We start from the raw sequence: 25,001 nt of genomic DNA on the forward strand, positions 1-25,001 counted from the left end.
AAGTTTTACTATAATATAGTAGTTGTTTCCATGTTTTTTTAAATAATAAATGCTGATCACCGTTAACTATGAAGGAAATGACACTAACAAACAGAGATAAGGTTATTATTCCTCTTTTTAATGATACATCCATATCGGAATAATACTGTGACAGGTCTCACCTAGATTTCTTAGAGATAAGGAAGTGGCTGCAGAAGCGAGTGACCAAGATGGTGAGTGGTCTGTGGAATGCTCTATGACAGTAGTAGATTGAGAGTATGTGGGTTTCAAGAGTTGATTGATAGGCGGAAAAGGGGAAGATATGATAGAAACATTTAAGTTAGTAAAATGGTTTCATAAGATTTATGGAGGAAATATTTCAACCCTTAGCTAAGGTAGCAGAACAAGAGATCATCCCCTGGAAATTGAACAAGAGTGTAATTAACCACATTCTTACTCAAAGTTGTGAGGACTTGATTTTTTGTTTTGTGAGTTGTGAATGAGTGGAATGGTTTGGTAGAGTTAGTTGTGAGTGCTTCGTCTCTGAGTTCAAGGTGAGGTATGATGGATTCATAAACCTCTGAGTTTTATTAATGCTTTTAGGCTGATAAGATTGTTATATTTTGGAGAATGCCGCTGCGCTTTGCAGATCTTTGATTTTTCTTTCTAATAAGAATTGGAAGGGAATATTATCCCAGAAGAGGAAATTCACTACTGGCGTGTCCCAAGAATCTGTTTTGGAGCCACTGTTGTTTATTTCAGTGGCGCACTCAGGATTTAATCTTGGAGGGGGCCGAGCGCTCAGGATTTAACCTTTGGGGGGGGGGGCGAGTTGAGTAGACGTTTTGCGAATACACACTGCACATCGCATACGACCTATAACTGAGCATCTGCAGTGATCGCTAATTCATAAGTAGCACACAACATAAATAAAAAAAATGAATTTTAATTAGGAAAAGATTTTTGGAAATTTTTCTAGTGGTTTTTCCTTTTCTTTGGGGGTGCCCGGGCCCCTTGGCCCTCCCCCACTGGTTTATTTTGTATGTAAATAACATCGGAAATGGCTTAAATTGTGATATCCAGTTGTTTGCAGATGATGCAAAGTTGGAGGTGTTATGAGACGACAGATGTAGCTTTGCAAGAGAACCTAAGTAGGCTGTCTGAATGGGCGAATGTGTGTAGGAATGTCAGTTTAATGTTGCAAAATGTAAGGTTTTAAAATTCGGGAAGCAAAGATAGGATGCAGAGTATAGGATTAGTAGCATATTTTAGAGGTGGAGGAGATGAAGGATTTGGGGGTTATGGAGGATAGAGACTTGAAATTTTGTGGACATTTTGCTAAAATTGTGAGGACGACACAGCGGTTGATGTTTTACTATAACAGAGTATAGGATTGGTGGGAATATTTTCACGATGAGTCTCTTGACTCCATGGAGGCCTGTTGTTGATGATGATGATGATGATAATAATAATAATAATAATAATAATAATAATAATAATAGAAAGGCAAATATTACTGGGATGAGCTTCAAAGTTATCAAGTTGACATTTCTTCTTATTCTTCTTTTTTCTCTTTCACTTTTAAACCTAGTTTACCGCATTAACACTGTTTTCAAGACCATCCGGACATTTTTAACTCGGTTCTCCATTAATGCTACCTGTACGTCGTAGTGCAGAGGCGAGCAGGTGATATATGCGAAGCATTCATGAAGTGCATGCTTCTATGAACCACCGTAGGTATGAAGGCTGAATCAATATACCCAATCAATAAAGGGGCGTTCTCTGGTGTTTCAAATATTGATGTGCAACATTTTAAACAGGTTGCACGTCAATATTTTTCATTATTTTCATTCTGCAAGTTGACGTGCAGAATGAAAATAAAAAATAGTGCGAAACAGCTGAATAGTATAGAAACATATAAAAGGTAATTGAGAGGACAACGGTCAAAAAAGCGAAGACTTCAAATTTATGTTTTAATCGTTAAATACTCGTAATATGAATAGACAATGATAGACAGTACCATGACGGAAATGGTGGCACTCGATAAGAAATGGTGTTCCGAGGCTTTTTAGTATATAGACATATGGTTGAGAAATATACTTAATTTTATATTATTAACTAATCAACAGAGAACTTCTGTTTATATTTGAAAAAAATTAGAAACATGCACGCTTAAATGTACTTCCTCATAGCGTAATGAAAACACTTGAGATAATGATGTCATTTAACGGATGTCGCTGAAGTCGACTTTAATTTCTTGTGAAATTTTCGGCCCTGCATCAAGGCCAAATCGGTGTAAAGATAAGTCGCAATTATGCCAAAACAAGCTCATAATGGAATGAAATATTCCAAAATGTATAACTGTAAAAATTAATTCATCACGTGGCTGATGTGATGTTACAATTAGCGAGCTTGGTTTGAGACATCCAGTAGGAATTAGACAGTTTATTATTATTATTATTATTAGAAAAAAAAAAGACGTGTACTGAATGTTAATTTTTCAGTATCGCTTGCCGAAATGTTGAAAGTTTAAGTCGGTTTCCTATCAAGAAATGACTTTTGTGAATATGTGACGGGAAGAAATTGCATTCCGATAAAGACTTTTGTCAGACCTCAACATGATCTTCTTTTACGCTAAACGCTGACCTTTCTGTTTGACCAAAGTACGAGCAGATACTTGAAGTAAGGTAGTGGTAAGCTGCAGCTTAAAACTGCAGATCGAATTAAGCAAGAAGCCAACTTGCGAAAGGCAACATGCCATATTTAGAGCGTAGAAGTCTCTATCAAGCCGTGTAGCTCAGTGGAAGTGACGTTTGCATCCACAGTGCTAAGCAGCCCTAAGAAAGATAGGTTGAATTCTACCAACCGGAGGAACTGTTTGTAAGCTTTTCTTCGACCGGAGAGTTAGTTGAACATCGAACATTGTCATCAGATTGTGCAGAACGTGTCGTGATTTCCTTAATTATTGCACCGCCAGCTCACAAGGATCAAACAAGTGCACTTTGTTCTTTACTCTTTCTTTACTGCGATGTCCACGAGAGTAATTGAGTGAGTGAGTGCTTGTGATTGTTTAGGAATATATTCCGGAGCACCCATTGCTGTGCTAGGAGTATATCATGTGTGTTAAGTATGTATTCTCCGCTGTAAACCAGCGTAACTAGGAGCAAAAGTGAATATAGTTAGTTAATTTCATGTGAAAATTCACATGAAATTGACTAACTCTCTTTCAGTTGAAAAATCTACATTTCTTGATTTCTAGATGTGATTAGAATACGCTGTGTACAACCAAACTGTACTTCAAATGCCCAAGCAATTTGAAGCGCAGTTAGACTATGTCAGATACCTCACTTAAACAAGAGCAATGGGTTATTATTTACGTTTCGCCCTCATTTAGCAGTGAACCCAATAGAAAATTAAAAATCAAGAAATAAAACAGTGCAGATGCTTTCTCGCTTATCCATTGATTTTATTAAAAATAAACTTCATAAAAATTTGATAAAAACTATTTCCTATCATATCCTCTCCCATCCTCTTTAATGGACCGTTGGGTCACTCATGACTGAGCCATGAATGTCTACTGGGCGATGAATTAAGACAGATGGCGCCCATCTCCTCTTCTGTCTTCGTCTATATGTTCTATGGCGGTATCCTGTATGTACACGGGTCCGGTTTGCCTGTTTGCGGGATGAAAAACCCCAGGATAACCTGGGGGATAAACCCTGCTGTCCACGCCCAAGACCGGCTAACTTGGCTACAGCTGAGGAAGATCATTCAGCTCCTCACGTCTCCGACGGGAATCGAACCTAGGACACTCCTTCCCCAGGCATATGGTTGCGAAGCGCACAGCCACTAGGCTAACCGCATGGACAAAAAATATTTAAATAGCATTAAATCAATTTTGACTTCCAAGACTTTATCCTCGCCAGAATTGCTATTCTTTTCTTGAACATTACTTACAGTTTGTGAATCAGAGCAATGTTTCTTAACTGTCTGGTTTGAACTAAAGCATTACTTTATAGAAATTTTGAAGAAACTCATCTCTTCATTTTTCTGTTCAGGTCTCTTAGAAGTTCAAATACAAAGCGAACAATTCCTGTACGAGAGTGGTCTGAAATGTTCTCGGCCTAACAATGAAAAAAACTAATTTATAATTTCTAAATTATTTTTATTTTTCAACATAATCTCCCTTAAGACTAATATATTTATTCCACCGATGCTCCAGCGCCATTATCCTGTCCCTGTAGAGATTCTCAATAAGATCAGCAAAATACCCCTCTACAGCTGCAATCACTTCTTGATTCGAAGAAAAACGCTGACCAGCGAAGAAGAGTTTTAGTTTTGGGAAGAGATACAAGTCAGAGGAAGCCAAATCTGAGGAACAGGGTGGATGTTTCAACAATTCATGGTGCAGATCCCTTAATTTTCCCATTGCCAAAAACATCTTTGTGGGCAGGTGCATTGTTCTAATGAAACATGATTTTTTTCTTCTTCAAACCGGGTCTTTTCTCACGAATTTTTTCATCTAGTGTGGTTAAAAGATCGGAGTAATATTCCTTGGTTATTGTTTTACCCCTTTCAAGATAATTAATAAACAAAGTGCCTTTCGCATCCCACAACACCGATGTCACGACCTTGTCTTCTTTGGCACTGAACAACCGACTTCTGTCCACTGTTTTGGCTGTTTGGATTCTGGTGTGTGCTGGTGAATCCAAGCCTCATCCATAGTAATAAATCGATGCACAAAATTAGTTTTATTCTTGTTAAAACGCTCCAAGCACTGTTCAGAGATTTTCATGCGAGTGCGTTTTTGATCTGCTGTGAACAAGCGCTGCACCCATCTTATACAAAGGTTTCTCATTTGCAATTGTTCATGCAAAATATATCCTACACGTTCTTTTGAAATTCCTATAGTCTCAGCAATTTCACTCACTTTGACTCGCCGGTCATTCAATAACATATCGTGCACTTGATCAATGATTTCTGATGTTGTTACACTTTTTGGACGTCCTTCACGTGGATCATCTTCAAGGCTGGTACGGCCACGTTTAAACTCGCAGCCCAAATCTTCTTTTACAAAGTATTTTATAACCGCACGGTCCTCAATTTTATCCATTTCAAAGGATGCAGACAACACTTTTGCTTCAGACAGCTGTATAAAACAAACTACTTGATAGAATGACTTGCACTTTCACATGGATGCTTATGATAGGTGTATCAACTCTTAGAAAAAAATCTTGCTAATAGTGTTGCTATCTATGGTCGAGGCCGAGAACTTTTCAGCCCACCCTCGTATTTCCATAATAACAGATGATGTGTAAAGGTAAGAAACCAATCAGCATGGCAACATTCAGGTATCGGCATGAACGTGAAATCTTTGAATTCCATTCAGACCGCTGATGGTCTGAATGGAACGGTGTCGAGACTTTAGATTTCTATGACAATATGTTGGTAGACCTTTTAAGTTCGATTCTGGTCACTGATTTTTAGTGAACGTTTTATGTATTTTTAAGCAAATTCTGGAGTTGAGCAAGATTCAGGCAAATAGATTTCTTTCCAGGAAGAAACTGCTATTTTTGGGTCATGCGACTAAAAAAAATCACTTTACAGTGTATTACAATAATACACACAAATAATATACTGCTTAGGATTAAAAGTGAATAATGGGTATTTATCCCTTAACGGTTCTACGCCGTGTTTTTATTTTGTTCGAAAAATATATCAGACGAATACATTAGGGGACACCCAAGAAATTTAAACTGATGTTTACTGCAATAAAAAATATATGTTCGTGTGAATAGAAATAGGGGATATTAATGATCCATTTTTTGTCCGAATAAATATAGAAACTTTGAAAGTTTCGAGAATGCAATACAATACAATTTGAAAGCTTACGAGATTACAGTCCTCCATCTCGGATGTATTCTCATAAGCACGTTGGTCAATTTTCGAAACTCTCGTATTTTTGAGGCTAAGAAATAATGATGGATATTTAATCTTTCCTATTTTATTTTGCATTCGTTGAAATGAATCCTCTTTCTATAGTTATGGTAGCATTTTTTTTTGATTATCAAGATGTGATTCTGGATAGTGGTGACGCATCACGCATTGACTTGAATATGACAAAAATTGAAGGTAATACCGATATATCGCTATTCCCTTTAATTTTCGGAAATACTACCTCTAATATTCTTTGTACAGTCTTGATCGGTCCATGCGATTTTCAAACTTCTAAAAGTTGACTTCTTTATAAAAGGAAGTTACTTCAACTGTCGTACTCTCTTTAAGTACTCCAGTTGAAGTAACTTCCTTTTATAAAGAAATTTCTTCCTTTGAATGAGGTGTGACTTGTAATCACAGACTTTTTTTTTAAGAATTAACCAAACTCTTTCTAAGAGTTGGTTATCATGTTTGGATATCCTTGAATATGTAAGGTGGATTTGTACAGAAAAATAAATAAATTTTATTTAAAATAAAAAAAAGTCCATCTATCCGACGGAAATATGTTTTATTATTTAATGATTATTCCTGCCACCAAAGCTTGTAATCCTATAGTAACGTGGGTTGGCTAAGGGCTTCAAGCATTTGAAGCCTAATAAGCTGGTGGCGGTCTCGCACTCGGCGAAGAAAATTGTCCACCTTAAAAACTTGTACAAACATTCCTACCACGGTGGGATGCGAGCCACAACTTTTAGTTGGAGAGAAACGCTGTTTATAAAAGCATAAAGATCTCTTTTATTAGTCCTACAATGCCTGCCGCAAACGAAATCATCTTCTGTGTACTTTTCTAATTTTTCTATATACCCCCCCCCACCCACCCACACATACATACACTTCATATAAAACCTTACATCAAATTTACGTCATAGTATCCACTTTTTTTTTTTGGTAAACTTATCAGTTTAAACTACAATGTTAATGTATTCTTTTTACCGAACGATTCTCCGTGAACTTTGTAGAGATTTTCCATATGAGAATTTGTGATGAAGTTTTCGTATCTTTCTTCGAATTCGATATGTACTTGACATCCTGTAGCTGCAGCTGCTGCTTTGAAACATCTCTCGGCCTTCTTATAAAGATGCTCTAAGTCAGGAACATTACTTGCTCTTAATATGTAGCAAAGTTCTGTGGAGGCGGGTGTTATATTGGGAGCAACACCACCATTTACAATGATCCCTGTAATCGGAAAGATAGAAAATAAAAATTCTGTTGTTTCAAACAGGGCCGATTTTAATAATTAATAGTAAATACATTCAACATAAACAGTGTGAAAAATAATTACAGTTATTTTAATGTTAATTATATTATATTTTAATTTTTTCCGTGAACATTAATTTTAAATATTTAAGAGTAGTCACCTAAAAATCTGTTCACAGAATATCTCACTACTGTATCTTAATACATTTCAATAACTGCATGATTTATACTGTTGTCAGTGACGATTCTAAATGCAGTAGTTTAAATTGACTTTCTCGATTTCTTTTCTTCTTTCGTGTCTAATTTGGTCTGCTGTTCCAGTTAAAGTTCCCTACGGTCTAATATGCTGCAGAAATTTCATTGAACTTTGGCAATGATAGAGACGTACTGCATCTCTATTTACAGAAAAGAGTTAAGAGCTAAAACAAGTCGTCTACTCGCTTTGGCAGATGAAAAAGATTTAGAGGATATTACTTATCTATTTTATAAAAATATTTATTGATATCGACTCCTACATATTGTATCCTATTGCATTTATTAATAATTAATACCAAGTATAACATGGGATAGGACATGTTTTTCGTATGGAAAATTATCTCCTAAGTAAGCGGGCTATAAATAGTAAAATTCCTTGCAAAAAGTAAAGAAGAAAACCAACGACAAGATGGATAGATACCATTAGTCAAGATAGCAACATCAGATCGCATTGTCCAAAATGGAGAAGTAAAGTTTGGACAAACACCATTGGAAGCAACAAATCCAGACGGCCAATCCTCGATTTGGGCTGTAGAGTCATAGGAAGAAAAAGGCGCAACATGATTTCTATTTAATACACTACAGTAAACTGATATTATTATAATTCACAAGTTATGTTTTATTTATTTTCAGTGTAACTTTATTTTATTTATTGAACCTGTTGCATATATATATATATATATAATATATATATATATATATATATAGAGAGAGAGAGAGAGAATATATATATATATATATATATATATATATATATATGCAACCTAAACGTATAATTATTTTTCTTAATCAAACCATAACCGAATTAAAAAAGGGATACATGGAGATTTGCATTCACGTGAATAGCAAATAGGAAATACGTTTTCCCACTTTAAGCAAATAAGTTACGTATTTAGTTTGTTCCTATTTAGAACTGCTTATAATGTTGAGTTCTTACCATGAATTCTGCAAGTTGATTTCATTTGCTGGCGTAAAAGTGAAATATTATTATATGCTGCTACTGCTGCATCTAGGGCATTGAGGCCTTCCCAGGGTCTTGCCGCTGCATGTGCTGCTTTACCTTTAAAATATATTCTACCCTGCATAAGAAAAATGATACAGAATGCTTGAAAATAGTTGGGCATTATAAAGCTTTTACTAATGAAATGTTAGCAAAATCTTTATTAATTAATACAACTTTCATTTTGTACTTGAAAAGTTGAGTTTTTTTATCCAAAGGCAAATCGTACAGAGTAACCAAGCACCATTATCAGTAATACATTATCCTGACGGCTACTTTAACAGGGAAACCTTTGCTGCTGCTGTTGTAATTCAGCTGATTTTCATGATAGCTGAATTTTTACGGAATTGGACAATCCAAAATCTTTACGGACTTTGGATTTATAAATCTACATCTGTAAAATTTTAATTTTTCGTTGTCCATGAGGTGTCTGTTTTTGGCGATTCACAAGCGGATTATTAATCCCCAGATTTTCGGAATTCCCATTTTTCTGTCTTCGAGCATTCGGGAAGATGCTTCCAAGTGCTCATAAATAAATGATGAAGGCGAGATAACCGGCAGTTGAGTTTTTATTTCTCAAAGCAGGCAAACCAGCCTATAGAAGAGCACAGAATTTAAAAGCATACTGCACTGGTCTCATAGCCTTAGTTACTTCGCCCGTAATTCCAAAACCCAATAAGCAAATGATTGGGATGTTTCTTAATATATGAATAGCTATAAAAGTCGCCTCCCTTTGTTCCTTTCGCATAAGATCTGTCCAAAATCATTTACGATGATATCGGTTTTGAACAAACACACTTCTTTCTCATACATGAATTGTCAATTGTGAGAATTCTTACCACTGTACACGTTCGTATATTTTATTATCTGTCATAAATTAATGCTAACAAATTTTGATGCTGTTAATGCTTTTGGGAAAAAACCCTAACAATGCGAAGCTGTTATAAATTGTTCTTTCGAAGTTCGAACTCAGTTCTTTCCAACGAAATGGCACATGTAGTGACGTTTTCCTGAATGCACCACATATGCACACATACTGGTCAATGAATTTGAAACTTTTATTTAATGCCATGTTGGACCTCCTTTAACCCGAATTACAACATATATGCGGTTTGGCATAGATTCCACAAGGTGTTGGATTGTATCTACGCGTACATCATAACGAGTTGACGGAAGAGGACTTTGCTCCCGGATCTGTTTTTCTAACATCCAGGCTTTGTGGTGGCTAGGGAAGCTGTCTCAGAAGCTCTGGTTTTTTCAAAAACAGAGCTTCCGAGTGGATATTTTTGGGAAAAGAGGCGGAGTTATAGATGAAAGCTTGGATGACAGTGCTAGGAAGCAAAATAAATTAGTAAGATATGAATTTGTTAATTAGTCTGACTACTCTCTGCTAAACTGTATCCAAAGATTTTTTTTGAGATACTACCAAACATGATTTTATGATTTACAAACACAGTGTGTGTGTGTGTGGGGGGGGGGTGAGTGGGGGTGGTGACCTGTAGAAAAATTAGAAATAATAATTTAATGCTTAAAAATATTGTGCAGTAATCATTAAATAAAGATTATTACATACACCTCCCTGGTGCAGTCAGAAAAAGTCGCGATGTGTGTCCTGTGATGTTGGAAAAGAACTGCTTTCAAATCTTATCATCACCTGAAGAATCTTTCTAAGGACTTTTCAGTTGAAGGTAAGTTAGCTGGTATTATATGCAGGTATCAGTTTTTTTTTTTTTTATGTTGTTGTTTCTTTGTTTGTTAGTTTCTTGCTTTCTTTCTAGGAAACTCAGATTTTCGTTTCGCAAAATACATAAAACGGCCTGAGGTACACGCCATAACAGGCCACATTATGTTTGAGGAACGAAGTTAGTTTGTGTTGTAGATTGGCCTTCCGCAGTGAATCTTGAGATTCTGTGCGAGGCGCAATGTAATAATAATTAACAGAAATTTTGAGACCCGAACCAATCGGTTTTGCTATCCTCCTTATTCTATAAGTGCACACTTCTTAAAAGATTCATGAAGAATATTTAAATTTTAATTTTTACTCTTTATAGACACGCTTTTTTATATCGCATTCTTTTATTTATCGGTGATGACAACTATTCAATTTGTAGACGTTCCACTCTATTGTCTCCTCGTGAGAGAGAAGAATGGCACATGATTTCTAGTCTACCTGTAGAATACTGTTGAGAATGCACAGAAATAATGCAGCGAACAAACAAGGAATAGATTATAGGTTTTTAAGATTAGTCTACTGATCTTATGGATCAATTTGAAGGGTTTTTTTTGGCATATTATCAACAAATGCAATGATCAGAAATATAGGAATATGATCGACATAGAAATATCAAATACTTTAGTTTCATAAAACATTTTTTTTTAAAATCCGTATAATATCTTACATGTGTGGATGCCAGGAAAGCTTTCTTGTAATAGTTTGCAATTGCAGGGTGTACCATCATGGCAACATCGATATCTGAGAAAGCACCGCCTTTGATCATTTTTATTTTTCCTCCACCGCCTTCTTCTGCTGGAGTACCGAGCACGATGATCTGAAACAAGCAAAATATATGAATACACATTAACGGTACTGTTGAGTGGGTTACCACTCACTAAGAAAGGAAGAATTAACATTGATTTTCGATGTTTTTAAATTAGAATTTTGCAAAAATTGAAGATATCATTTAGAAATGTTTTGCAGACCAGAGAAAATATGATATGTGTTGTATTGGACACCGATCATTTCTTTGAAGAATAAAGAATATTTCTTTGTAACCTTTAGTTAGCACTAACCACAACTAACAGTTTTGGAACTCGAGACACCATTTATTATACTAGTAGCACTTCGGTATCACAAACAATAGACACAACTCTCAATGATGCATCGACTACTCCAGTACTTTGAAACTCGCGTCAAGTGGGAATGCCTAGAAAGTTATTATTATTATTATTACGTTAGCAAGTAGTGAATATAACTTTCTTCCACAATCCGATTAAAAAATAAGCATGACAAAAACAGGGTGGGGGGGGATTGAAAATCGTTAGAACCACTACTAAATATTTATAAATAATAAAATTATGCGGACAAAACATTCATCACGCCTAACCGTTAAACGTTAACAAACGAGTATTATTGAAGGCGTGGTATAATTAAACAGGAAAGATGGATAATGGGAGAATTGCCTGGTTATAGCAGTTGAAGTTTGATCAGAAACTTCATTTGTTTTTGATCGAACAATTTGTTCGATCCATGGTGGTTTAAATAAAAAAAGAAAATTAAAACAAAAATTAGGAAATTAATACGAAATTCCGAAAAAGCAACTTTCCTTCTCTTTTCATCAAGGAGCATATAGAGTTTCTTGCTCTTGTGATCTTTCATTTTGTGAACAAACTGGCAGATCTGCGGTGGTACGTTTTTTTTTTTTTTTTTTTTTTTTTTTTTTTTTTTTTTAATATAAACCCATAGTATATTCGTACCGTGCATAGGCTCAAAGAAAAGAGAAGAAGAATACAAGAGTACCAGAATTCGTTTCTGAGAAATATGGTCATGCAGATCACTCCATACAGGCACGTGATATATCGGAGAAAAAAATAAAATATACGCGTGTGTGTGCGTGTGTGTGTGCGTGCGTGTGTGCGTGCGTGTGTGCGTGCGTGTGTGCGCGCGCTCGTGCACGCGTTTTCCTCCCGGTAGTAATCCCACAAGGAGGTAATTCTCCATTGCATACAATGCATATATTACATGTAGCTTCCAAGTTTGGTGATTATCATTTATATTTATATCTTTGTATCTATATTTATATTTGCATTTATATTTTACATCTCTACGTACGTATTCCCCCATTCACTATACAATTCAAACAAAGCCTCCGTTGCTGCGTCGGTATAGACGAAAAGCCCTTTGGTCGGAAAGACCTGGGTTCGATTCTTGTCCGCGACGTGAGGAACCTTTATCTGGTTTCTTTCGACTAAAGGTGAACTGGACTGTCTTATAAGGAGGTAGAGAGTTTATTCACCAGGAAATTCGGGTTTTTCTTCTCTCAGAAGAGACAAAGCCGCCCATCGAACAGTCATGAATACTAATGACTCAGTCATAGGCCTAATTTGTCACTTATATGCCATTTCCAAGCTCGGATAAAATGGGGGGGGGGGGAGCAATGGTGAACTACCCTGTAAATATTTCACCAGAAATGCTTTGTGGCAGGAACACATATTGGTAAAATTAAATAATTCTGACTAATACTTTTGTATAAGCCTCTTTTGACACTAGCTAGTCGTCTAAATTCGTTTCCAGAAGTGATGATGTGTTGTATTAAGGACATACGGATGGAGTCCTATAGCTGACAGTCGTAAAGTAAGTGATCGACATTCTGTTGAAGGTGTGGACAACAAATGCATGATGACGATTCCAGGATATGGAATTTGTGTAGGCAGTATGTTAATTTTCTATGTTCAATTAGTAGCGTGGTTAAACCTGGATGGTGTGTATTTTCAGCCGGAGTTCTACTGCTAATACTTGACAAGAATTCTTTTGTTGCTGATTCTTTGATGCTTTCCGTAAGTGTTTTTATAGCGGCTTTTGAGTGCTTTTGATAACTTCTTTATAACCATTCGTTTATAGGCCGCTTCTTTAGCCAGCTGATCCGCTCTCTCGTTTCCTGCTACCCCACTATTCGCCCCCACCCAGCAGAATTTGATTTCCCATCCGTCTAGACTCTAAAGTGAGATTCTGTACCAGATTTCTTGTTTGATCTATTAACGCTAGTTGGTTCTGGTTTTTTTATGCCTTCTATAGTGCTTCTACTATCACTGTAAATTGTTTTGAGTCTTTGGATGAGAGGTGTTTAGTTCTAATTCCCGGAGATATGTAAGTGGATGAACTATAGCAAGTCATTCTGCTTGGTTGTGAGAACAGAGAGAATGCAGTCTAGAGCAGTATTCTTGTATAATGGACTGTCTGTGATATACAATGAAAGAACAACAGATGTTTCCTTCTGTTCTGATATTTCCAGTCAGTGTTTATATGGAATTCGTCACTTTCAGTTCTTTCTTTCTCCATAATAAATGTTTTCTTTGCTTGGTGAGGCCACCTACTTGTAGTGAAGAAGTTCTTAGCAATTTGGATTAATGTTGACATTTCCGTTATATCTTCCTGAAGTGATTTCGTATATAAGAGACAATTCTTGCATTTTCAGACAGATCGGTATTAGACCAACAATAACGCAAGCTGCCTCGAAAGATATTAAACTTTAATTACTCGTATGGCTATAAGGTTGAACACTGTTTAACTTTTGTTGGTTTTTCTTAGATATAGTGCATCTTTCCAATCGGGTACAGCATAAGATATCAATTATAGTATAGCTCCGGTGTATATTGTTTTCAGCGCTCGTTGGTCTAATCTCCACTTCAACCTTGCCGACTTAGCTAGATGGTTTACTACTTGTAAACCATCTAGCTAAAAAAAACTTGTAAGCTTTTTTTCGGCAACATATGCCATGTGCTTGTTAAAGATAAATTGTTACTTCCTGGATATTTTAGCTCATTTTATATCTAATGTTACTTCCTAGGTATTTTATCTCTCGAATTTCCCCTTTATTAAGACCGTTATATGTTGTTTTGATTTTTTACGTGAGATGTGGGGCACTTTAGACTTGGTTCTATTGAAGGTAACATTCTTCTCATGTGTCCATTCTGCAGTTTTAAAGAGTTCTTCGTTGGCCATTACTTCTAACTCTAAAAAAGCCGGCCTGGTTGGCCGAGTGGTTAGCGTATTCCCCTTCTTCAGCCAAGAGGCTGCGGATTCGAATCCGACCAAGGGCATGGATGTTTGTGATTGTCCTACTAACCGTTTATCATATATACTGCTGTAACCTGTGTCTTGGCAAAGTATGACCTTTGATGTATTTGCGCTATAAAAAAAAGCAAATCTAATCTTACTGTAAGCAGTCGCATTCCTGAATCGCATCATCGACGAAAGCTGACTTTTGTTTTAGTAATGAAAAGAAGTCTTAATTTGTGTTTGTGTGTGTGTGTGCGTGCGTGCGCGCGCGCGTTGCGATAAGTAATCCTAAATAACCATTTATCACTGTCATAAAGGGCAAAGTCTGCTACTACTGTTACTACCACTACATAACCAATTCAGTAAACACACACAAAAAATGAACTTTTAAGGATATATGCAGTTTAATTGAAGAATATTAAAATAAACAAGCGGACCTTTGTAACTACAGATACAAACTGGATTGGCCAATTTTCTTTGGGAATCGTAGGAATCCTGAAGAAAATACCTGCACACAAAGTAAGACATTCTTTTATCTTCATATTCACACTCCACTTAAGAAAACGATACGCTAGTAATAAGCATTACCAACCTGTAATTTTAAAGATGTTGGATAAACAAGAAAAAATTGTGAAATTTTGTTTTAAACACGTCTGTATACTATAATCTATGTTAGATTGAAAATTGCAGCTTTGTTAATTACATTAAATGGCTTTTTAGTAAGCTTTAAAGAAGTTATCATCCACACAGTTACGAACTCCACTGTCACAAAATTAACTACCTTCTTTACTCATCCTGCTGCGTCTGTCCTTTCTATCAGTATTCTTCGTATGTATTTCCTAAAGATTATAAATAAAAAGTCGATTCTTAACTCTTTCACAGAGTTTGGGTTATTTATGCTGATATAAAGAAGCTGCAAGTTAATAAGCTGAGTAAGTATGTGAATCCTGTTTTAAATGATTAAAACATTAGGGAAAATCTTTGATTTTCCCTAATTTCAGTAATCTTCTTTATGAAATGAATCTAAATTCTTTCCCTTAAATTTGGATCCGAGCAAACTTTTAATCCTAATTTCAGAACTTAAGGGCGTGAATCCTGGTTTTAAATCATATGACAAGCATATAAATAAAGAGTTATGTGATTACCTTCAAGAAAATAATCTAGATTCTAGATTCTTTCTCTTAAATTTGGGTCCAGGGCAAATTTTTAAGCATAGATTCACAACCTCCAAGCGCTGACGTCACGCGATGCAACCTCCAGCATCAAAGAAATTTCTCATTTCTTTGATGCTGGAGGTCTCTCACCTCTCGCATTGTGCCTCTTAGTTTTTGCATAGATTTGAAACGTTAGGCATAAATCTAAAACCTCTAAGATGTGCAAAACGTTTTATTTGAAATTCAGATTATTACATAATTACTGTCTCAAAGTATATACTTTATTGAATGGTGTAACAACGTTGGGAGATCAGACGTTCAGAAATAGACCAGTATGAGGCTACTAGAAAAACAGCAGAAGGTTCCCCTGCTAGAAGCAGGATATAGCTCATCCTTTGTTAGCACAACTAACAAAGAATGAGCTATAACTCTCCACCAGAAACTGCAGATTCTGGTATCTTAGAATCCTGGCGATCACCAGTATTTTAAATTTATATTTTCGTAATTACCCTTAACGCCGACAGTGGTGATGATTCAAACGTCATTTTCGTCGTTTCTCAGTTAGGATGTCAACGGTTCGCTTGTCGGCATTTTGATTTTGTACGCACTGTGTTTTAACATCATTTCAGGGATTGATGAGGAATTGTTTGCATATGTTACTGCGTAGCAATTAGGCATTCTAAGGGTCAACTTGTTGAAGAAAGGAAAGTCCACAAATGGCACTGAGTCCAAGATATAACAAAGTAAACCTAAAATACAGAGTGACAGAAGCAAATGCTTCTTGAGAGGAGACTGATTAGCTCATTTACTATAAAACCTCTAGAAACTCTTGTTGGAGAAGAGAGGAATCAAAGTAGACAATCCCATAATTGTTTGCAGAATATGTAGACAACCATATGGCATTAGTTTTCATTGATGAGATAATCTTACAAGCGTTTGCTAACAAAGAATATGGATCATCGTTTATCACTCCAAACGCTCAGATTGTGGGTCGTATAGCAATGGAAAACGGTCCTATGGAACGATGTCACTCTATAGGCTCTTCCAGTTATGTGGACTTATTTGAGTGTGAATGTGAGTTCCTAGTATGCTTTTTTTGTACATAGGTTGCATACCTCCAAACCTCATCGTTGTGCTATCTGAACAGTGAGGTTTTATAGATGGCTGTATGGAGATGTGGGATTGCTTCTCGTGTAATGGATTAGATTCTGCTGTCATACATGGAATAATGCCTGCTAGGTCTTATGTTTATCATCTGGACAATAGTTCGTGTACTGTATAGTGTCAGTTTTATATTATCACCAGTCCTTACTCTTTCCAAGCATGGTAACGCTACATATCACAAAGAATGATTGTAAACACGTGGTTAAAAGCCAATAGCATTGCAATTGCTATCACAGAACTTCGATCTGAACTCGATAGAACATTTGTGGGATTAACCTAATCACAGAATTGGCATAGTAGCTATTTTCATTAATGTAGCGTGCTAATTATTTAAAGGACTTGTTGGAGTTATGGCCGAATCATTTCAGGCTATGAGTCCGATGTATTATATCGGTTAATTGCAGGTGTTCTTTTGGTTGGTTTATCTGCTTTGCGGGATGAAAACCAGAATTATCAGGAGAGGGGGGTACCCCTCTTTTTATCCCTGTATGGGACTGGCTAACTCACCTTCAGTTGAAAAGCCCTTATGTCCTAGACCAGTGGTGGCGAACCTATGGCACGCGTGCCAGAGGTGGCACGCCAGAGAATTTTGCTGGCGCGTCAACGATTTACATGTGATATCCTTTTATATGCTTATAAATTATTCAGCCTTTTTTTTTTTAATTGTTACAATACGTACAAGTTTTAAGTTGTGTTTTACAGGAGAGAGCAGCTATGAAGACATGAATTTGATTGGTGCGGTATTAACAAAAGATCAAGCGACCCAAAGACAAATGGAACCGACAATTTTTGAGTTGAAATGCTAATTCTCTTCAACCGAATTCCATAACATATGCAACTGTCATAACAGCATTCACTATATATTTCTTAGTTTTAAGACATTCACGACGGGATGTCGTTTATCGTTCCAACAGAACTTCTTATTACCGGCGGGCTCAACTCACACAAAGTTTCAACCCATGATTGGTTTTTATTGCCCTGTTTGCGTTTGAGCTGGAAGGGAAACTCACACAAGCATTATATGGAATGTTTCAATTCGTGATAGAATTTCATTTGAAGTTAGCCTTTGTGATCTGTCATAATGACATCGAGAATTTCAAATGCAATCAAACAAACACTTATTTCATGTAATTGAAAAATTGGACAATACTTTTAGTTAGATACTGTGTTTCCGGTGCAACACATGGTTTTGTTTGCTATACAGCATTGTTTCTGTGAGAGGGGGTACATATGATTCATTTGTTAGGCGCCGTTTTTATTGCAGCTGTCTCTAATTGCACTATTTGTTGAGAAATATATTACACAGACTATGCAAAAGCCTCTGTACCTTATTCAGAAATACAATAAAACTTTTTTTTTTCCTTGCATCTACAGTATATAATGGCTGTTGGGGAGGGCGTGTTGTTGTTGTTTGTGTGGGAGGTATATATGCAAAACCTTTTAATGTCTTTTTTCGTAAAGTGAAATCAGGGGTGTCAGTTATACGCGAGGGCGAGTTAAGTTATATTCGACGGTAAGCGTTCGATGACAAGTCTCCTTCTGCTGCTTCCCCTGCTCCGCTGACTTCAATGGTGAGTTACAATATTTATAAATATTTTTAAACATATTTTTCTCACTACCGTGTTTTTTTTTCAAACCAACATCATTAAAATGAATTTAATAATGCAATAATCAATTTTAATACTGAATAATATTATAAATTTTTGGTGATAAGAATGGGATATGTCAATGAAACTTACCAGAAGCTAATTTAATGATGTTGGCCTGAGGAAACTACAATATTGTAGCATTAGTCCTGTGATTGATAACTAATTTAAATGCGTACTTTTATATTTGTCGACATGCTACACCGTATACATTAAGTGTATTAATACTCTTTATGATTATGCCATAATTAATTATTAAAACTTGTTTACTAAAATAAATAGCCAAAAGGCTTCACATCGGCGATACAAAATTATATAAATTAAGTGGATATTAAATCCAACATTATTTCAAAGCCGACTTCAGAAACTATAGACGTTTCTTGCGAAATTTGACCAGAGATCTTACGGGAATACACTCGCCAAATTTCCCACGAAAATTCTATAGTTACCGTAGTCGGCTTTGAAATATTGTTTGATTTAATATCCACTTAATTTATATAATATTAATACTCATGTTAGTTTAATGTATGAACTTTAAAAAAAATGGGAACGGTATTTACGAGTAAGTTTGTTGGGACTGAGCCCTCTAATACATTAAGAATAAATAAAAATACAGTCTATAGAAAAAGATTTGAGAAGGACTGATCCCTAGGATTCCCTGACTTTTCCCTTTTCTAGAGAGCCTGTGTAGCTCAGTGGATGTGGCGTTTACACACCACGGCGCTTGACCGCACGAAGGAAGACTTGGTTTCGAGTCTAGTCGGCGACTAGAGGAAATTTTTCTAAGCCTTTTTTCGACCGGTTCCCAGAGTTAGTCGATCTCTGGCACGGGCAAGCGGGTTTTTCCTCCCGGAAACTCGGGTTTTTCGTCCCGTAAACTCAAGAAAATCGACCGTAGAACCCACTTTATTTCAGACATTAAATATATTGTGTTAGGGTTAGCGACCACGAGATGGCGGCACATTTGAGCCGTCTCTCTTCACTGAGTACCGCTTAATTAGTGATAGCCTTGGGCCATCTATCTCTGATTGGTACCAGTGGAGATTGAACTGCCCACTCAGTCTCCAAAAGTTAGATAGGGCTAAATGGCCTCGCCTACTCCCCGTATACGGGAATAAAAAGGCATTAGATGATTTTTTTTCCCCTTTTCTAATCGCACGTGCGTTCATTATGCATTTCGCACCGCGCATCCGCCAGTAGGCAGAAATAAGCAGCGGCAAGTGCATTATTGTTGCGTGTGTGCACTGTTCTGTTTTTGCTACTGTAAATGGGAATTATAAAGATAATTTAATTTAGGCATATAATAAAATGTTGATTTTTTTGAAACTATAAAAAATGCATTTGATTGAAGTTGTGAATTATTTTGTTACAGTTCTACCGAACATGGCTGGCGAAAATAAAAAACGAAAATTATCACAATCAAGCAGCAGAGAGTTCCAAAGCTGGTGGACTGAAGAGTATGGCATGATTAATAAAGACAATAAAGCAATATGCGTTTTATGTTTCGGGACAGTTGTGTGCCGAACGTCGTCAGTAAAACGGCATTATGAGACAAACCATAAATCGCTCCTTGGGAAAAGCAAGGACGAACAGAAAGAATTATTGCTCGGGCAATTAAAAATAGGAATATCCAGTCAACAACCCTAATGAAATTTATCGGCAGTCGTTCAAATATAACTGCTGCTAGTTTTTTTGTCTCAAATGTAATTGCTAAACACGGGAAACCTTTTAGTGATGGGGAATATACAAAGAAGCATGGTTATAATGCGCACCAGTTCTCTTTGAAGATTTTGAAAACAAGGAAAAAATTATTCAAAGAATAAAAGATATGCCTTTGGCTAGAAACACGGTGAAAGATAGAATCATAAAAATGGCTAAAAATATAACTCATCAGCAAAAAACAGATATAAAATTTTCTGGTTTAATTTCTCTTTGTCTTGATGAGAGTACTGACATAACTGGATCAGGTCGTTTAGCAATTTTTATTCGTTATTGTGTTGGGAATAACATCAAAAAAGAATTGATAAGTTTAACATCATTAGCAACAACAACAAAAGGAATAGATATTTGCAACGCAGTTGTAAATGCACTTGCTGAAAGAGATATAGATCCCTCCAAAATTGTATCAGTAACTACTGATGGTGCTCGCAGTATGACTGGAGAGGAAAATGGGTTCGTCAGTTTATTTATCAAATATATTGGACATTCACTTCTGGGTTTTCATTGTATTATACATCAGCAGGTTTTATGCGCAAAGGCTAGTTTCAAGCCACTGGAAGATATTATGAGTATTGTAACAAAATTCGTCAATTTTATATCAGCAAGCGCTTTAAATAAACGAAAATTTATAGAATTATTAAGTGAAGTCGGTGTATGTATAATGGTTTACTTATGTACAACAACGTCCGATGGTTAAGTCGTGGAAAAGTTCTTCAACGATTTGTTGAGTGTTTAGATGAAGTCAGACTTTTTTTACATAATGAGAAAATCATTTCTTCTTCTTATTGTGCTATCTTCTATCGAAGGTCAGCGACCATCTTGGCGAACAAACTGCGGTCTTGTGCTAATCTCAGCAGTTGTGCACTGCTCTTTCCTGTCCACGTCTTGATGTTGTCAAACCATGATATTCTTTTTCTTCCTCTAGCTCCTTTGCCATCAATTCTTCCTACCAAAATAGTTTGTAGAAGTTGGTATTTGCTGTTTTTCATGATGTGGCCAAGATATGATGTTTTTCGTTTCTTGATTATTTGTACAAGATGTTTAGCTTTGCCAATGAATTTTAAGACCTCTTCATTGGTATTTTTTTCTGTCCATGATATCTTTAGCATTCTTCTGTATAGCCGCATCGCAAAGGCTTCGATTTTTTTGATGGTTGTCTCCTTCAATGTCCATGTTTCAACTCCATAGAGCAGAATAGACCACACGTAACATTTCAGCATTCGGCATCTGACTTCCATGTTTAGGTCTTTATTGCAGAATAGTGTTCTCATTTTCATGAAGGACTGCCATGCAACTTCAATCCTTGTCTTTATATCTATTTCTGGATCCCACCGTTCATTAAGCCAACAACCAAGATATTTATATCTTGACACTTGATCAATATTTTTCCCATTGAGTGTCAGTTTCATTGATGAGGCTGGATGTTTGCTGATGATCATGTATTTTGTCTTGTTGATGTTTATATTTATTCCCATTCTTCGGCTTTCTATGTATACTCTGTCAATGAGTTTTTGGAGATCCATAATGTTATCTGCAATTAGCACGGTGTCATCTGCATATCGTAGGTTGTTAACAATCTTTCCATTTATTGTGATTCAATCTGGACCTTCTTCCAATGCTTTTTTAAAGATTACCTCTGTGTATATGTTGAACAGGAGTGGTGAGAGCACACATCCTTGTCTCACTCCTCTTTTGATGTTAATATCACTGGTGGTAATGTTGTCTAATTGAACGGTAGCTGACTGATTCCAATACAGATTTGTTATTAGTCTTATGTCTTGTTCGTCTAGCCTTGTTTGTTGAAGGACTTCTATTAAGTTAGTGTGTCTGACTTTGTCGAATGCTTTTTCAAAATCTATGAAACACATAAAGACAGATTTCTGTTTTTCTATGCATTTTGGTATCAATATTTGGGTACAGAAAAGGGCCTCTCTAGTACCAAAACCATTCCGAAAGCCGAATTGTGTTTCACTTAGAGTTTCTTCACTTTTTCTATAAATGCGATTCTGAATTACTTTCAAAAATATTTTTAATGTTTGGCTCATTAGACTAATAAGTCGGAAGTCACCACAGGAATTCGCTTTGGGTTTCTTTGGGACAGTGATAAATGTAGATTTGAGCCAATATGATGGAAATTCATCACTTTCATATATTTCATTAAATAGTTTTTCAAGAAGTTTGATGTTATCTGGTTCTATTAATTTTAAAAATTCTGTTTGCACACCATCTGGTCCACTGGCTTTTCCTGTTTTACTTGTTCGTATAGCATTCTCTATTTCGCATTTCATGATTGCTGGTCCTTGAATGTTATCTTTTATATTTATAGGCTTCTGTCTAGTATCATTGAAAAGTTCTGTTACATATTTTATCCAAATCTGTGCTTTATTCTCTTCTTCTAGAACTATTTTTCCATTTTCGTCTCTTAGAGACACTATTTGCTTTGTCCTCAGTTTTCCGGAAATTACGTTGATTTTCTTATACAGATTGAAATTATCATGTTTCTTCTGAAGCAGTTCAATTTCAGTACATAAATGTTTCATCCAATTTTCCTTGGCTTCTTTTATTTTTTTCTTGATGATGTTATGTGTTTTTGTATACCTGGCTAGGTCTTTGTTTTTGTACATTCTTCTTGTATCAATAAGAGAAAGAATCTCATCTGTCATCCATTCCTGTTGTTTTATATTATTCACATAACCTACTTCTTCAATACTTGTTGTTACGATGGCATTCTTTAAGCTATTCCAAAGAGATTCCACACTTTTATTTTCTTCTATGTTAATCTGTTGTAATCGCAGGTTAAGCTGTGTCTTGGCACTTTTATTTATGTTCGGGTCTTTCAGTTTTTATACATCAATTTTCTTTTTCTTCTTTTGTGATTTTTTAGCTGATTTTAATCTAAGACGTATTTCTGCAACTATGGGATTGTGGTCTGATGAGATATCTGCTCCAGGATAAGTCTTTGCACTCTTTATACTACTGTGGAATCTTTTATTTATCAGTATATAATCAATTTGATTTCGGACAATGTTATGTTGGTTATCTTGAGGCGATTTCCAAGTGTACAGTCTTCTGGGTGGAAGTTTAAACCAGGTATTTGCTATTGTTAGATCTTCTTCCTGACGGAACTGGACTAGGCGATCTCCTCTGTCATTTCTGGTGCCTAAGCCATGTTCGCCAACAATTTCTCCATCACCCCCTCTTCCTACTTTTGCATTGAAGTCACCCATCACTATGTTTATATCATGTTTCTTTGTTAGGTTTTTAATCTCTTTTAGGTGTTCATAAAACTCTCCAACATCTTCTTCACTTTTGTCAGCTGTGGGTGCATAAGCTTGGATGATATTTATGTTAACGGGGTTTCCCTTAAGTTGTAACAGCATTATTCTTTCAGAAAATGGAATCCAATTTAGTACTGATTTATTGATTTCTTCATCTACTATTACAACTACACCATGTCGATGTTTGTTCTCATCATTCCCAGAGTAATACATTGTTGTATTATCTTGTTGACACTTTCCAGATCCTTGCCATCTTGTCTCGCAAATTCCCAAAATCCGGATGCCCAGCCTCTTCATTTCTCTTGTGGCATTTCTTAATTTGCCAGCTTCATACAGAGTTTTGACATTCCAAGTTGCAATTTTAAAAGTGGACACCATTTTGAGCCCGGAGATTCTTCGCACCCCTGTCCCATGGTGGTTGTTCTGGAGATAAGGTAGAGCAGTAGTTTCTCCGTTTGCTTTCTGCTCCGCAGTATTACAGACGTACACAATATAATCATATTGCCATCTGCAAATCTCTGATCACAAGCTTTTCCGTCATCATTTGGCTTCAACCTTGTGTCAGTACTGACAATGCTGCTTCCCAATGTCAGGGGCAGTGACCCCAGCAGGTACTTATTTAATGGCGGCACTACTCGCCATGTCACCGAGTTGTCATTGGGCTTTGTGAGGTTTTAAGTGAAACAGAGTTGCCACTTCTGCTCCCCCACCCCCTGATAGCTCAGTCGCTGTTGGTCCACGGCTGCTTATTCGCCAGATTGCTCTGCTTATACGCAGCTAGCCTCCATATCTGAAGGCTGTTCCCCGATCCGCCACCTGGGGACGCACCCGGTAGTAGTCAGCTCTGCCCCGGGTTTATAGAATTATCAGACTTTTTTTACATAATGAGAAAATCATTTAAAAATACAATCAATTAGTGAACGTCGAATGGCTTTCGAAATTAATGTTTTTTACTGATTTGTGTTTACATTTAAATGAATTAAATGTTAAACTGCAAGGTGTTAACCAGACAATTATTGTCATGTTTGATTTAATCAAAGCATTTGAAGCTAAATTACCAATTTTTAATCGTGACGTCATTTCCAATACTTTCCGATATTTTCCAAATACAAAAAAAGTCTTTGCAGATCTAGAATTCCATGAAAAAACAGATCAAGTTAAATTGACAAAAGAGTTTTCTTCAGTTATTTAGTCGATAATCAACGAATTTTCTTCAAGATTTACGCAGTTCAGGCAATTTGCAGAGACATCAAAATTTATTTTGCATCCGGACACAACATCAACAGGTAAACTCAATTTGGAGATTTTCGAGTGGCTGAATTTGGAAGATATAGAAATGCAACTAAGCGATTTTCAATATAGTTCTATATGGAAACAAAAGTTTGTCGCTTTGAGAAATGACTTGGAAATAATGGAAAATGATCGATTATTCGGGGCAATTAAAAAGAATGCAGAAGAGAAAATATTGAGAACTTGGAATGCCATTCCTGAAACCTTTTGTTGTTCAAAAAAACTAGCGATGGCTATATTATCAATATACATAATTATCTACATATGCCTGTGAGTCATTATTTTTTTTTAAACGAATTTTATAAAAGAAAGTTTAAGAAATAGAATGACTGATGAATCTATTTCCGCGTGTATTACTAAAAGTGACAAAATATGAACCTGATATAAAGCATTTGGCATCTAATGTACAACAGCAAAAATCTCATTAATAAATTGATATATTGATATTAATAAATTGATGATAGGTTAATATTGATTTGTATACGACAATGTGTATGTCAAATTCTGTGTTCATTATTATGAAATTCTATATTAATTTTTAAACTT

At 36.0% G+C, this 25,001-nt stretch overlaps 2 protein-coding genes across 4 annotated transcripts in view; one reads left to right on the forward strand and one right to left on the reverse strand.

Moving 5' to 3' along the window:
* The window catches only part of LOC150101065 (myosin regulatory light chain sqh), a 127,538-nt gene that overhangs the window by 18,996 nt on the left and 83,541 nt on the right, over window positions 1-25,001 (forward strand). The gene's annotated exons all lie outside the window — the stretch shown is intronic.
* LOC150101066 (xaa-Arg dipeptidase-like) overlaps window positions 1-25,001 on the reverse strand; it is a 30,624-nt gene that overhangs the window by 939 nt on the left and 4,684 nt on the right. The window contains exons 3-5 of the mRNA XM_090401245.1: window positions 10,828-10,977; window positions 8,366-8,507; window positions 6,910-7,152 (exon numbers count right to left, since the gene is read on the reverse strand). Of these exons, the coding sequence (XP_090257371.1) occupies window positions 6,910-7,152; window positions 8,366-8,507; window positions 10,828-10,977 (535 nt within the window). The remainder of the gene's footprint in view (window positions 1-6,909; window positions 7,153-8,365; window positions 8,508-10,827; window positions 10,978-25,001) is intronic.

The sequence above is a fragment of the Typopeltis vanoorti genome, chromosome 12 (genome assembly GCF_054136105.1).
Source record: "Typopeltis vanoorti isolate ZY-2024b chromosome 12, IOZ_Tvanoo_1.0, whole genome shotgun sequence".
Lineage (NCBI taxonomy): Eukaryota > Metazoa > Arthropoda > Arachnida > Uropygi > Thelyphonidae > Typopeltis > Typopeltis vanoorti.